This window comes from Phalangium opilio, unplaced genomic scaffold (genome assembly GCF_054372755.1).
Source record: "Phalangium opilio isolate 3A_F unplaced genomic scaffold, DU_Popi_V2 ptg000003l_1, whole genome shotgun sequence".
Taxonomy (NCBI): Eukaryota; Metazoa; Arthropoda; class Arachnida; order Opiliones; family Phalangiidae; genus Phalangium; species Phalangium opilio.
In genome coordinates this window covers 3,416,682-3,430,381 of record NW_028324145.1, presented here as the reverse complement: position 1 = coordinate 3,430,381, position 13,700 = coordinate 3,416,682, and the positions used below count along the sequence as shown (strand labels likewise).

At 35.5% G+C, this 13,700-nt stretch overlaps 4 protein-coding genes across 5 annotated transcripts; 2 read left to right on the top strand and 2 right to left on the bottom strand.

Annotated features, from left to right (window-relative positions):
• Positions 1-89: 89 nt before the first annotated feature.
• On the top strand, positions 90-3,804 carry Rpn10 (regulatory particle non-ATPase 10). The gene is made up of 10 exons (XM_089835701.1): positions 90-194; positions 286-338; positions 472-612; positions 734-869; positions 951-1,037; positions 1,897-1,965; positions 2,022-2,083; positions 2,158-2,672; positions 2,751-2,809; positions 3,379-3,804. Exons 2-10 carry the CDS (start codon positions 313-315, stop codon positions 3,562-3,564), a joined length of 1,281 nt encoding a protein of 426 aa, XP_089691827.1. The 5' UTR covers positions 90-194; positions 286-312; the 3' UTR covers positions 3,565-3,804.
• A 583-nt stretch (positions 3,805-4,387) lies between these two features.
• LOC149717140 (uncharacterized) lies at positions 4,388-6,504 on the bottom strand. Its single transcript, XM_089835727.1, has 2 exons — positions 5,781-6,504; positions 4,388-4,854 (listed from the first exon to the last, which is right to left on the bottom strand). Exons 1-2 carry the CDS (start codon positions 5,802-5,804, stop codon positions 4,507-4,509), a joined length of 372 nt encoding a protein of 123 aa, XP_089691853.1. The 5' UTR covers positions 5,805-6,504; the 3' UTR covers positions 4,388-4,506.
• Positions 6,505-6,703: 199 nt separating this feature from the next.
• RabX5 (RAS oncogene family member RabX5) lies at positions 6,704-11,550 on the top strand. Of its 2 annotated transcripts, none has more exons than XM_089835714.1 (8): positions 6,704-6,813; positions 7,474-7,539; positions 7,622-7,713; positions 7,775-7,942; positions 8,607-8,680; positions 8,787-8,908; positions 8,971-9,187; positions 9,267-11,550. In XM_089835714.1, the coding sequence occupies exons 2-8, from the start codon at positions 7,489-7,491 to the stop codon at positions 9,335-9,337; spliced, it is 795 nt and encodes a 264-aa protein (XP_089691840.1). In that variant the 5' UTR covers positions 6,704-6,813; positions 7,474-7,488; the 3' UTR covers positions 9,338-11,550. The 2 variants fall into 2 exon arrangements, with proteins under 2 accessions (XP_089691840.1, XP_089691834.1); XM_089835708.1 differs by lacking the exon at positions 6,704-6,813 and adding an exon at positions 7,253-7,351.
• A 95-nt stretch (positions 11,551-11,645) lies between these two features.
• PIG-F (phosphatidylinositol glycan anchor biosynthesis class F) lies at positions 11,646-12,243 on the bottom strand. The gene has a single exon (XM_089835721.1). The coding sequence runs from the start codon at positions 12,137-12,139 to the stop codon at positions 11,699-11,701; it is 441 nt and encodes a 146-aa protein (XP_089691847.1). The 5' UTR covers positions 12,140-12,243; the 3' UTR covers positions 11,646-11,698.
• Between the last annotated feature and the right edge of the window lie 1,457 nt (positions 12,244-13,700).

Genomic DNA, 13,700 nt, shown 5'->3' with positions numbered 1-13,700 from the left:
TTTTCATTCGGCCCTTCGGGGGTACTTTCAAAAATTTGGTATGGTGGACTGGTCACGTGTTTAATTTATAATGTCTATGGGACTGGTGGTGGTTGTTTTTCTCGACTTGGCCTCTATTGACTTTGCAGCCAATAATTTCATGTGGTTGTATCGTCTGCTATTGTCAAAAACTCAAGTCATCGCTAAATTCTGAGGTAGGCTTCTATTGTTTTCACGTTGAACGGAAAATTAACTAAATATTTATCTCATATTAAAGTTATTTTTGCGCCTTTTTGTTATTTATAGTGCGGATAATAATTAAACATAATCAAAATGGTTCTCGAAAGTACCATGGTTTGGTAAGTTTCTAATTTTAACACATTTAGGGCTAAGCCTTGGTCTTTAGTTATTCAGCATTTTTGTTAATGTGTGAATTTATAGTAAAATACGTATTTAATTAACATGTTTTTAAAACTTATTTGCATTCTTTAGTGTTGATAATAGCGAATTTATGCGAAATGGTGATTTTATGCCAACCCGCTTGCAAGCTCAGCAAGATGCTGTCAGTTTGGTCTGTCATTCTAAAACACGTTCAAACCCTGAGAATAATGTTGGTCTTCTGACAATGTCCAGGTAATTCCGCCACGTTTTAGAGATATTAAAATTCATTCGACTGTTGACGAGAGAATTTTCTATGCCTGATCAACATTTTCCAAAGAAACCCAGTTCAAACTTGACAGTTTTAATCCTTTAGCGATCGGTCACTTTTGCACAGCTGCCCTGAGGTTTTAGCTACACTCACCAGTGATGTGGGACGTATTTTATCCAAACTCCATCAAGTTCAGCCTAAAGGGGACATGAATCTTCTAGTTGGCATTAGGATAGCTCACGTAAGATGGTGAACTTTGACGCTTTGGATTAAGTTTAATTGTTTTTATAAATTTGGGACATTATTTCTTTTATAATTATAGCTTGCTCTTAAACATCGTCAAGGTAAAAATCACAAGATGAGAATTATTGCTTTTGTTGGAAGTCCAATTGATGCTGATGAAAAGGAAGTAAGTTGTCCTTTTTTAAGATAGGACTTTGATTGTAGTATGGAGGAAGGTAGAAAGGAGAAGCTTAGAGGTGTGCGAGTCCTCATTTTTAGGTTTCGAGTCCGAGTCCATCGAGTCCTTAAAACATGGTTTCGAGTCCATTTTCGAGTCCTTAAAACATGGTTTCGAGTCCTTAAAACATGGTTTCGAGTCCATTTTCGAGTCCTTAAAACATGGTTTCGAGTCCATTTTCGAGTCCTTAAAACATGGTTTCGAGTCCATTTTCGAGTCCTTAAAACATGGTTTCGAGTCCATTTTCGAGTCCAAAAAACATGGTTTTGAGTCCAAAATTCTTAATCCAAGCCCAAAATTCGTCAAATTTACTCTTAAAACATTCTGTTTTTTTTTCTAACTGTTTCAAAACTAAACATTCATAGTAATTTTAACTTTTTTAAATATGAAAACATTTTTATCAGTAGCTGATAAAGTTGGCTATTAAGTTGGTAAGGAAAAATGGACTCGACAAGCCCTAAACGGGTAATTTTAGGCCTTGGACAAGGACCCGGGTACCCGTTCTAGTCCTAGGAAAGCCAGTTTCAAGTCCGAGTCCGAGTAGTCGGACTCGGACTCGAAGTCGAGTACCCGCACAGCCCTAGAGAAGCTTTTCCAGACTTCTAATGCTTAGCTCCCACAGTGGGAGGATGGGGTAGAATGGAAATGTATTGTTCAAAGCCTGGTAAAATCTGACAAACTAGGAATGTAACACCCTGGAATGTTTACCAGTGGTGGATGGTACAGAAAGGGCACCCTCTTTTCCTCTCCTATTTTTCCTCCATGATTGTAGGAGAGAGTTTATTTATCTTATGTTGTTTGTTTGAAGTTGATTAAGCTTGCAAAGAGATTGAAGAAAGAGAAAGTTAACGTGGATATTGTAAATTTTGGAGAAGATGTAAGTTCAGTCTCTCATTCTATTTAGATTAAAATTAATCTTTTTGAACCCTTTAGGCTGAAAATACTGAAAAATTAATGACTTTCATTAACACTATTAACGGAAAAGAAGGAACAGGGTATTTTCTTGTTATTACACTTTTGTTCCGATACAACAGTGACCCCTCTAATTGTACAATTTTCTCCTAAATAGAAGCCATTTGGTGACTGTCCCACCAGAAACCCATCTTTCAGACGCTTTAATCACTTCACCCGTCATCCAAGGAGAAGATGGTAGTGGCGCCATTGGTTTAGGCGGAGCTGGCTTTGAATTTGGTGTTGATCCCAACGAGGACCCGGAGTTGGCTTTGGCTCTTCGTGTCTCGATGGAAGAACAAAGACAACGCCAAGAGGAAGAGGCTCGTAAAGTCACCACCGAATCGGCTAATGAAGCTGGAGTTGGTGCTGTTCCAGGTGCCCTTCAAGTTAACACTTCCTCGGGCGTTACCGCTGAAGAAGCCATGTTGGAGAAGGCGCTGGCTATGAGTTTAGAAATGGATACGGATACTGAAGCTAGCACCGCTTCCGCTGTACCGGGTGCTCCCAAAAAAGTCTCCCCGGTTGATGGTAAAGATAATAAAAAGGGTGCCAAGATTGTCCCCAATTTTATGGCCATGTCCGAGGAGGAGCAAATTGCTTATGCAATGCAAATGTCACTTGGACCATCGCGTACGTTTTAATATTAGTATTGTCATTTTTAGTATGTTAAATTTTAGTTAACATTCAAGTTTGTTTAATTTTCTTTAGAAGCGGATAAAGAAACGAGTGAAGCGAGTCCAGTTCCAATGGAAACTGACGATGTTAAGGTATCATCCATTTAAATCCATCTAATTAAACTAAGCATGGGCGAATACAGTTTTTTACTATCGAGACGAATATCGAATAGTGAAAAATTTTCTTATCGAATACCGAGACGAATAGTTGTTTGGGAACCGAATATCGAATAATTAGGCTTAACTTAAAATTGCCGTTATCGAATAGTTATCGAATAGTCAGAAATAGAAGGATTAATTAAAATCAATTTAAATTATATTTAGAATTTAGATTCGCTATAGAGTAGTAGCACTTCAGGCCTATTTTCCCATAGAAACTTATACATTTAAAAATGTAACTGCCATTACTTTTTTAAAACATTTTTAGGGTTAATATTTTTGTTTTCTCGAATAGTTAGTCGAATATTTGACGAATAGTAGGCCCGAATAGTAAAATTCACTATTCGATATTCGTTCGAATACCCGAAATGGGGCTTATCGAATATCGAGACGGTTATTCGTCTCGATATTCGATCGAGTTATTCGTGTTACTTGAGTATTCGCCCATGCTTAAATTAAACCAAGAAAATGATTGAAATGAGTTTTTAATTAAATTTTAACAGGAAGGGGATGATATTTCCGACGTTCTTGACCCGGAATTTTTGCAAAGTGTAATGGAAGATTTGCCTGGTGTAAATCCTCAAAGTGATACGGTTCGACAAGCAGTTGGCCGTATTCATAATCCAGCCGCTTCCCAAGCCGCCAAGGATGAAAAAAAGAAAGACACCAAGAAATCCGATAAAAAATAATAAAGTTTATAATATTTAATTTTAGGACCTTCTTGAAGAATTAAATACAAAATTAATTAATAATAATTCTTTCGTTAATTGAAATTTATGATCAGCAATTGTTTTTTGTTTTTCCACAATCTTTAATCACCGGTTTTTGTTTTTTTTTTTGCTCCCTACATCGGTTTCAAATTTGCTGGAAAATATATTTTGTATTTCGCGTAAAATAAAAAATATCCAAAAAGAATCGTAGATTATTGACTTGTCAGCTTCTTCTTTGTGTCTACATTTTTTTCCAGAATAAGAAAACATTAAAGGGAGGGAGAAGTAGAAAATCAAGTGATTTTTCATGGATTCTTCTACTAATTACAAGACCAGTCTGCATAGTGAAACATTCAAGAAATACAGATTCCGAATGATTTTAAAATTCAATTTAGGTTTAGATTTTAAGGATAATTTTAAACAAGGACCTCCGACCAATCACGTAACGCCCTGCCTTCCATTTAACAAAATTCTCGTGGCACGTTCTGTGTCGAATGAAATTTATCATGAGATTTGATAAAATTAGGCGCGCGACGTGATAATCGTGGCGCGAGACATGGAACGTGCCACGAGAATTTTGTTAATAAAAAAGCAGGGCGTTACGCGATTGGTCGGCAGTCCTTGTTTAAAATTATCCTTAAAATCTGAACCTAATTTGAATTTTTAAAATCATTCAGAATTAAGTATTTCCTGAATGTTTCACTATGCAGGCTGGTCTTAAATTTGGTAGAAGAATAGATAAAAAATCACTTGATTTTCTTCTTCACCCTCGCTTTAAAGTAACACTTTACAGCAAAAATAATCCAGTTTTATGTGAAATTTTATTAGAAGGGTTACATAATTAAAGTTTATTTCAGCGTTAGCTTTTTAAATGGCAAAAATTTTGACTAGGCGCGTAATTTGACATCAGCGTACGTTATTTTATTCGCATACTCTGGCCCCCAAAACGTTGTATCTGCATTTTTTAAGAAAATGCGTGTAATGTTGAGGTTTTCTGTTCGGAATGTGGTAAGTTTGATAATGATAGTTGATTGAGTTTTCCTCATTTTCCAGTTGGTTTATTATTGGTGCGGCTATGGGTCTTGGTATGTATGGAGGTAAAAGGAAGCGCTGTCTGGGTCCACGGAAGTTCATTACCTCCATGTGGGCCGCTGTCTCATGGTCAATGTCATAGAAAGGGTAATTGTGATCATTGTGTTCTCTGTTGTGATTATGTATATATCTTGTCGATCCGGGAAGAAAGAATATCCAGAAAATGGCCAAAGTGAACTAAAATAAGGAGTAAATTTGTTTTTTTAATCGCATTTGATTATAAAGGATTTGATTTTAGATGGCGACTCTGGTAATGGACCATTCCATTAATTGTTATTGGAGGCTATTTCCCACGCGCTAAGAAGCACCGCAATAGGCAGTGCGTGTTGGCCAGCCTCCCGCAAGTAGTGAACCATAGATAATATATCTATGAGTGAACGTGGGCTCCGTCTGGTGTTGCCTCTTGGCGCAAGGGAAATTGCCTCCAATGGCGCCCCGCCCCTGTGCGTTGGTTTCTCTGCAAGTATTGGACCAACCTGCGTGATTAATAGACTATTTCGTTAATTACAAACAGAAAAACGAACGCACTCGCGCTAGTTCGCCATTGGGTATTCTCCCTCTCGCCAAGAAGCACCGCTAGAGGCTGTACGAGTTAGCAAGCCGTACGCATGGAGTGAACTTGGGCTCTGCCGGTCGTTGCTTCTTGGCGCGAGGGAGAATTCCCCAATGGCGGCCTCATCCCGGTTTGTTGGTTTATCTGCATGTTTTTTCCGAAATCGTCTATATCAGTAACGCTATAAGAGAAGGTTTTATAAGTGGTTTGTTTGAGTTCCTCAAGGTTCTGTCCGAAAGGGTATTAAGAACGTCCCATTCTAAACTCGTAACATTATAGCTTTATGAATAACCCCCAATTAATCATCGTTTCATTTAATTTAAAAACTGTAAACCACTTCGATTCTTAAAAAAACCACATCATGCGACTATTTTATAAGTGTGGCCCCAAAGAGAATTTACTTTTCAGTAGGCTATACAATAAATAAACGGCCAACCACTTCTGCTAGTATCTTATACATAAATTAAAAAGTTATAAAGTTAACTAATCATGAAGTAGACATTTCTGGCCCGATTCTTAGAAATTTTGCAATAAAACTTTAATAAATTACCTTTATAAAAGCAAAAGTATCCATAATCTATCTTTTAAAATCAAGCAATACGACGGTCCGTATTCGACGGAAACTTTATTTATAAAACTCGTGTTTTAAAATTTTGACCATGATTTATATAAACTTTCGTTACAAACAAACAAACAAAATGGTCCTTTATAAAATATAATCTTTTGTGGTGCGGTTACATGCCATTGACCTTTAGGCGTAACCTTTAGATTATAACCCCGGATATACGCTCGTTTGGACATTTTCACAACAGGAGTGGCACCTGATACAATCTATACAATAGTGCTTAACATCATAAATGCACAAAGGTGCCATTACTCTAATATTATCCTTTCACCCGCGTCCCCTTTTCGTGTTTGTTAGTTAAAATTTCACTTTTCCGGCAGTTAACATTATTCAAAAATTAACAATAACAATGAAAAAACTAAACTATTTTGGATAAACCTTACTGTTATGTATTAGAAATTGAGAATGGAAATAAGAAACCTCGTAGAATTTCACTTTACCGGCAGTTAATATTATCTCCAAATAATAATAATAACAATGAAAAACGGAACTATTTGGATGTAACTATAAATATAACATTGCACAATATCAAAGTGATATAAAAAAGTAACAAAAATCCTCAAAATGTTCCGTTTTCCATAAAGGGGTTGGACACTAGCGCCGAAGATATGAAGAGGAGTTGTAGTACTCGAGGAAAATTAAGGATTATATTGCCTTTATAAAGGGATACTTAAATTCTTGTACTAGTATTTTAAGCGCATCTTGTAATACTAGTTGACATACAGCTTAAATATTATCTCGAAGCGTAATGTTCGACCCCTCATTAAATCCTTCCAGGAACAACTTAAAAATTAACGCGGAAATATAATGCAACCAAACTCAGTTCTCTAGTTTGAAGTTTCCACTCTCCAAACTCCATTCAGTCGTGCTTTATGCATTCTACCATGATTCTATGAATAATTTCGCTTCAAAAAAATTATTTTTTGCAAAAAAAGTCATCATTTCGTGCTGACTTAGCGTGAGTTTCAATTTCTATGAATTTTTTATTGTTCAGTCTGGTTTTTATAATATTTCCAGGAAAAAAAGACCATTATTTCAACACCTAACTTTTATTGGAAGTTCGCTCTATTGGTTTTTCATCTGTCGCGGTCTATTGCTTCCGGCTTTTAAGTCTTTATTCCGTTGAATCAGCGCGTCAAAGTAACTTAATAATAGGAATTAAACCATAAATACTTTCCCCGTGCGTTATGGTATAAATGACAGGGTGTGGACTATACAGGGGGTTTTCCTATTATTTTACCTTTAAATAGCGTGTAACCTGGAGTAGAAATACGGGTAAAGTTGAGTTTTAAGCGTTCGAGTTAGTAAAAATGGGTTTTTATAACTTATTATTGGGAATTATATTAGAAATAAGTCATTTGATCTTGAATTTACCGTAGGAACTTAACTTTTAGGATAATATATAATTTTTCTGTACTGCTTTTCATTTGCTTCTCCCATAACGTAATATGGAAATTCATCCTAGTTTCCATATCGCACCATGATTGGATAGACAGGTAGAAGATGTCTTTGTCTAAAGCGGGTCGCGTTTTTTGTCGCGGCTTCTTTTAAATTAATTTCAATTTAATAAAAGTTCCTTTAATTTTAAATTAAAAAAAAATTCCTATAATTTATGTAGCATAAACTCTAAAGAATGCTCAGAGATAAAGCCGCTGAAGATAGAACCGTTATTTTCTTTCCAAGGGTAAGTTTAACCTCTCTTAGTCGGAACTCGGAAATAGGTCAAAAAATAGACAATTTGACAGATTTTGTCCTTTTTTTTGTAGGCCTTTTTTCCAGACGTAACACCTCATCCTAATATCGACTATGATGAGAAAGTTATTGAAGCCTGTCGATCTGATTTATCAATTAGAATCAAGTAGGCATTATTTAAATGTTGTTTTGTTTAATTGTTAGGTAATTAATTTTAAATATGATAGTATCAAGGTTGCCAAAGCCGTTATAGTGGGTGATATCGCTGTGGGGAAAACATGCCTCGTTAATAGATTTTGCCATGAGGTGTTTGATTCAAATTACAAAGCTACAATTGGTGTTGATTTTGAAGTGGAAAGATTCGATATATTACAGACACCGTTTAATTTACAGATGTGAGAGTGATTTAATGTTAATTGCTTCGCTTGATGTCATTTGAAATGCTTTATGCAGGGTTCATACAAACCTGGAAAACCGAGAAAACCTGGAAAAATTAGGGAAAAAAATAGTTGACAAAAATCTCAGGGAAATCAGGGAAATTTGCGTCAAACAGCCTAGGGTCGAGTAATTAAGCAAAATGTTCGTGAATATTCCCTCCATAGGATTAACATTACACCATATTTTGGAGGCTCATAACTCTGGTTATGTTAGAGATATAGGGGTGTCCTTTGAGTATGTTATAGTCCAATTTGTCCCCCATCCAACCATACTAAAAACATAGGGCTACGTCAAACAGGGGCCGAGTAATTAAGCAAAATGTTCATAAACACACCTCCTCCATAGGATTAACATTACACCCAACTTTGGAGGCTCATAACTCTGGTTATATTAGAGATACAGGGATTTCCTTTGATTATGTAATAGTCATATTTGCCCCCCCCCTTCTTGGTTAACATTTGCTCCATAGGATACTCGACCATATAGGGGAAAAAACCTGGAAAATTCAGGGAAGTATATGGGGGAAAACCTGGAAATCTCAGGGAAATTTGTTTTCCAAAAGTTGTATGAACCCTGTTATGGTTTGTTTATGTTATTTTTAAATGGCTGCGTTTGAAACAGATGGGACACAGCTGGTCAGGAACGTTTTCAGTGTATAGCAGCCTCGTATTACAGGGGAGCACACGTTGTGATAGGTAAGGGAAGGTTTATATTATTTTCCCCCAAAGCATATGCAAGTCCAACTCTTAAGATAAAGTTTAAAAAGGACAATCTTGTTAATTACCAATTATTATTCAACAGTTGTATTTGATATGTCAAATATCCATACTCTACAAAATACCCCAAAATGGTTGGAAGAAACGCTGAAAAACAATACGAGAACCCCTTTAGTGTTTCTAGTTGGTTCAAAGAAAGATTTGATTGTAAGTTTGTTGCCCTTATAATTAATAACTATGATTAATATAATAATTAACTTCTATTTCAGTCGGATGCAGCGTATGCAGCGGTAGAAACTCAAGCCATTAAATTAGCTAAAACGTTAAAAGCAGAGTATTGGTCAGTTTCTTCCAAAAACGGGGAAAACGTACAAGATCTATTTTTAAGGATAGCCGCGTTAGCTTTTAATAATTGCGTCCTAGCTGAATTGGAAGAGATTGAGGTTGAAAATGGGAAAGTAGCGATGCCAGCGAAGGATTTTGTTAGTGAGTATAGTTAACCTCAGTTTAACTAACTAAATTAATTAAGTAACTTAACTATTTTTTCGTATTTACATTATTTCAGAATTGCACAAGGATAAAAATATATTCGAATTTGAAAAGCCCAAATGCAGCGCGAAATGCAACGTTAAGTGACCTATCGTTCGAGTATTAAGTATAGTTAACCTGGAACATACAGCCCAGATACCCGAGTTTTGATTTTAGGTTTGATAAGACAACGTTGTTTGTTCGAATTAATTAAGCCAAAGACTTCTTTGCCACAGTTTAGAATCATTTAGTTTTAAAAACGGCAACTTTATCCTGCCAGAATGTGAAGGATATAACAGTTATAGATATAGTTTAGTGTTCCTTCCGATAAGAACTACTTAAAAGAATACGTAAACCCCACAATACACCACGCTAAGTCGCTAATATTATTTTAAGTAGCTTCAAGTAAGCGAAACGGAGACTGTGAAAGGGGAAAAAATACAACCCAATGTGAAGTAAATTATTTAGGATTCTATTATTTATAAACTTCTCTAAAAATATCTGCAATTATTATTTACGTACTGTTTAAAGCGAGTCTCGGCTGTGGTTTAGTTTAAACAAATGCCACTAGATGCTCCCATAATCGAGGGGTGGAGTTAACTGTCCAGCCAAGTACGTTTAGCAAAGGCTAGTTTTAGCCCCGCCCTCCTGAACGAATTGAGATTGGTGCTTGCCTTTGACAAGGTAAAATTGGTGAGGAGAAGGATTAGCCAACATGTTAGGGGCGTCACCGAGTCTCAGCTTCTTTTTAGTTTAAATAAATACCACTAGATGCTCCCATAATCAAGGGGTAGATTGCTAAGCCTAGTTTTAATTCCGCCCTCTTGAACGAATTGTGACTGGTTCCTGCCTTTGGCAAGGTAAAATTAGTCAGTAGAAGGTTAGCCAATATGTTAGGGGCGCCACCGGTGGCGACAGTTGCTTTAAAGCCAGTCTCAGCTGTTTAGTTTACACAAATGCCACTAGATGCTCCCATAATCGAGGGGTAGAGGGTCCGCTAAGCTTAGCTAAGGCTAGTTTTAAATACGCCTTCTTGAACGAATTGATTGGTTCCTGCCTTTGGCAAAGTAAAATTGGTGAGTAGAAGATTAACCAGCATCTCAGGGGCGCCACTGGTGGCAACATTTCGTTTAAACTGAATAGAACCAAAAAAAGTACAAATAACGAATGATAAAGAATATCTTTGACGTCTATAACCTTAATTAATCTACTTCACATTAGGATTATTTATTATTAACCCTTAAAAATGAATGGAATGGAGTGTGCCTTTTTACGATTATGCCAGACAAATATTTAATTTTTTAAAGCGCGCGCGTAAATTAGTATAGAGTTCTTTTTAAAAGAACAACCTATATATAATCTAGTCTTCTACTTAATATACAGCCAAGAAGTGATATCTAGTTCACTAGGGAGAAAGTATAAGATGCCTAAGTATTCGCGTATTCCATAATCCCAGTCCCCCTTTCAAAATACAAGGGGGGACGTAAAAGGAGGCCGGGCTATTTCGCAGCCTCTCCTCAGTCGGAAAAATACGTAATTTTCGTCATTCGCGTCGCGCTGACGTGATGAGTTTTCAAGAACCAATGAGATGCTGCTGGTTGTAATTTAGAGGCGGCGGGGATTAACTCCGGACCTACTATACGTTTGGACTGGAGATAAAGCTAGAAATGTGGGAGAATTTATACCTTCTCCCTAGTAAACTAGATATCGCTTCTTGATACAGCGTAGCCTTTTAAGCCATTGGAAGTATGCACCACCGCATTGTAAATTGGCTTGTAACATAACATAACATAACATAATCAAAAAATTAGAACTTTAGAATAGGATTTTAAATCTCATGTCACAACTCACGCAATCTGTACCAAAGATCTATTCTAATTTCAAACGAGAGAGATTATTTTTCTGCGAGTTAGGAAATCAAAAAAACTTTAAGATTGTTAATTATTTATCTTCTTGTTCTTTCTTTCTTTCATATGTTTTTATTTTTACCCTAGATGTAGTGGAGACAAATTATCATGGTTACACCCACCGCTATTTTTAGCGGTTGTCACAATTTTTTTACATTAGATAATAGATATCTATCTACAATTTTACGCAAATCTGTTTTAGACAGTCTGTGATAACTTATAAAAAAGTTTTTACTTTTAGGCTTGTTAATTAATTATTTAAATGAAACCTCTTTATTTTCTAAGCACAAATGTGATTTGATTTTTGAGCACTCGGAAAAAATTTACGGAGAAATGTTACACATGTTTATTTAAAATTATTTTTTTGAAAATTGATTTGAATGCTTTAGAAAATAAAATCCATAGCACTTATGATTATGACTCGACTGTTTACTTAAATTTAATATTACAACATCAACAACTCTACAGTAAGTTTAATATTGTCACGTGTGATATTGGCAATAGTACTAGCGTTGTTGCAATATCGTTGATAATTTTATTATCTTTACAACAAAACTTTTAATTATATTATTTTATCTCGTCTCTGAGTTAATGACAAAAAGGAATGTCCGAAAAAGCCAACAAGTCCTAGGATGGTTGAACCGAAACAACAGGGAATTGGAAATTCTTGCCACCAACGATCCCAATCAAGAGGAATGACAAAAACCCCCAGCCAAGCTCCGATAACGCAGCCAACGGTAAAACCAGTGACTCGAGATTGGGCTAAATTGTTCGGTCTTTGAAGTAGATAGAGATTGACTATAGCTGTTAGATTGTTGCATCCGACGTAAGCTAAGGATCCAGAGATTAACGTAGTCATCCATAAACTAAAGAATGTTGTTGCTAGAACACCGCTTAAAACAGGCGCTCCAAAGAGAATGGCTATGACGTAGAAACTGGCGAATGTCAGACAAGTAAAGGATAAATGGGTAGTCCATTTTTCTTGTTTTTTCGCGTTGCCCATTTTGAGGCAAACAATGCAAAGAAACTAAAACCGGCACAGATTCACACCAGCCCCGTTATTCACTGCACTACTGTCGTCTGCTATCGTGGGTTACCATAGACATTAGAATACTATTAATAACCTAGACACACTTATCGGAAGAGAAACACGCGCTTTTTGGATGCCGATTTTACGCAATTTACCCATTTTATATGCTATGGGGAAAAACAAGACGTTGGCCACCTAGCGGCGGACGGAGAAACTAAAAATCAAAATAATTCCAAAAAGGCGGTAAATTTATGTTACATTTTCTGTATTTTTAAAAGAGAAGGCATAAAAATAGACAAATTATGTTAAGGAAGTTAGGTTTTATTAAGATATAAAAGCATTTGCTATTTATTTATGTTGCATTTTCTGTATTTTTAAAAGAGAAGGCATAAAAAAAGACAAATTATGTTAAGAAAGTTAGGTTTTACTAAGATGTAAAAGCGTTTTCTATTTATTTATGTAAATTTCAATTAAATAAAAGCCGGAATTTGGCACATATACAGACAGGTGAAGTAGAATCATAAATAATTACACTTTGCGAGCATGAGGTTTCTTAATGTATGGTGATATACATAATATACATAAAATAATTATATAATTTTTTTTATTTCGACTCTTACTTACAAGTCTGAGGGCTAATTTCATGTCACACAGGTATCGATATTTTACTCTTATTACTACTTTTATAGAAAGGACTATACTGTAAATGACTCGCTACCATATAAGCGGTGAACTTAGTACCTAGTAAGTGGTATTCATATTGGATTTGTGTAATTTTTACTAGGAACAATAACTATGTGAGGCCTACCATAAACCACAGAGGCAAGCCTGTTTGTGGTTATTTACTTGTTTTGCATTGGCACAGAAGAAAGTCTACTTGAGACTTGTTTAGACCGAATAGTAAAAGTGAATAATACGAGAGTTAATTTAACGTCTTGCAATAAAACAGACACACACAAAAGCTTATATACATATGTAAAATTAGTATGATAAAATAAATTGAATGATGAATTTTCTTTGGCCAAATGTTAAAGGAACAATATAAAACTTGACACAAATGTTTAGATAGAAACTAATATTGAGTACCTTTATCATCTATACTAGTATACTCTAACAATTTTTACCAATCCAGACAATTACCAAGTAGTTGTATAAACACTAGATTAAAACACTTATTTTGATAAAAATACTCTGATAATATATGTTAAATGACTAGCTGTCATGCTTCTTCGGACAAGAATCTTTGGACTCAGTCATTTAATCACAAAGAATATGCTGATAGAGTAGTGCTCATCGAGAATAATCAACTAATACTCTTAAAACAACTTTGGTAGGCCTAAATACTCTTAACTCATTCCTATAATAGGTTTATTAAAATGTAGAATTTCGGTAAATAAATCAATAAGAAAACACAACACTACTAGTAAAAAGAACAAACTTTGAAGAATGTCACAATCTGGAAAATTAAGACCAGTTTATCAAGCCTAACGATAGTGAGATTCACGCTAGAGGACAATTAGTTAATGATGACACA

What these genes read in the sequence shown, in the direction of transcription:
- Rpn10 (XM_089835701.1), top strand. Translation starts at nt 313, where the DNA reads ATGGTTCTCGAAAGTACCATGGTTTG. An exon ending in CTCGAAAGTACCATGGTTTG is followed by an intron (nt 339 to 471) that starts GTAAGTTTCTAA and finishes TGCATTCTTTAG; the next exon opens with TGTTGATAATAGCGAATTTA. An exon ending in TGGAAACTGACGATGTTAAG is followed by an intron (nt 2,810 to 3,378) that starts GTATCATCCATT and finishes AAATTTTAACAG; the next exon opens with GAAGGGGATGATATTTCCGA.
- LOC149717140 (XM_089835727.1), bottom strand. Translation starts at nt 5,804, where the DNA reads ATGGATACTTTTGCTTTTATAAAG. An exon ending in ATACTTTTGCTTTTATAAAG is followed by an intron (nt 4,855 to 5,780) that starts GTAATTTATTAA and finishes TCCTTATTTTAG; the next exon opens with TTCACTTTGGCCATTTTCTG.
- RabX5 (XM_089835714.1), top strand. Translation starts at nt 7,489, where the DNA reads ATGCTCAGAGATAAAGCCGCTGAAGATAGAACCGTTATTTTCTTTCCA. An exon ending in ACACCGTTTAATTTACAGAT is followed by an intron (nt 7,943 to 8,606) that starts GTGAGAGTGATT and finishes CGTTTGAAACAG; the next exon opens with ATGGGACACAGCTGGTCAGG. An exon ending in GGGAGCACACGTTGTGATAG is followed by an intron (nt 8,681 to 8,786) that starts GTAAGGGAAGGT and finishes ATTATTCAACAG; the next exon opens with TTGTATTTGATATGTCAAAT.
- PIG-F (XM_089835721.1), bottom strand. Translation starts at nt 12,139, where the DNA reads ATGGGCAACGCGAAAAAACAAGAAAAATGGACTACCCATTTATCCTTT.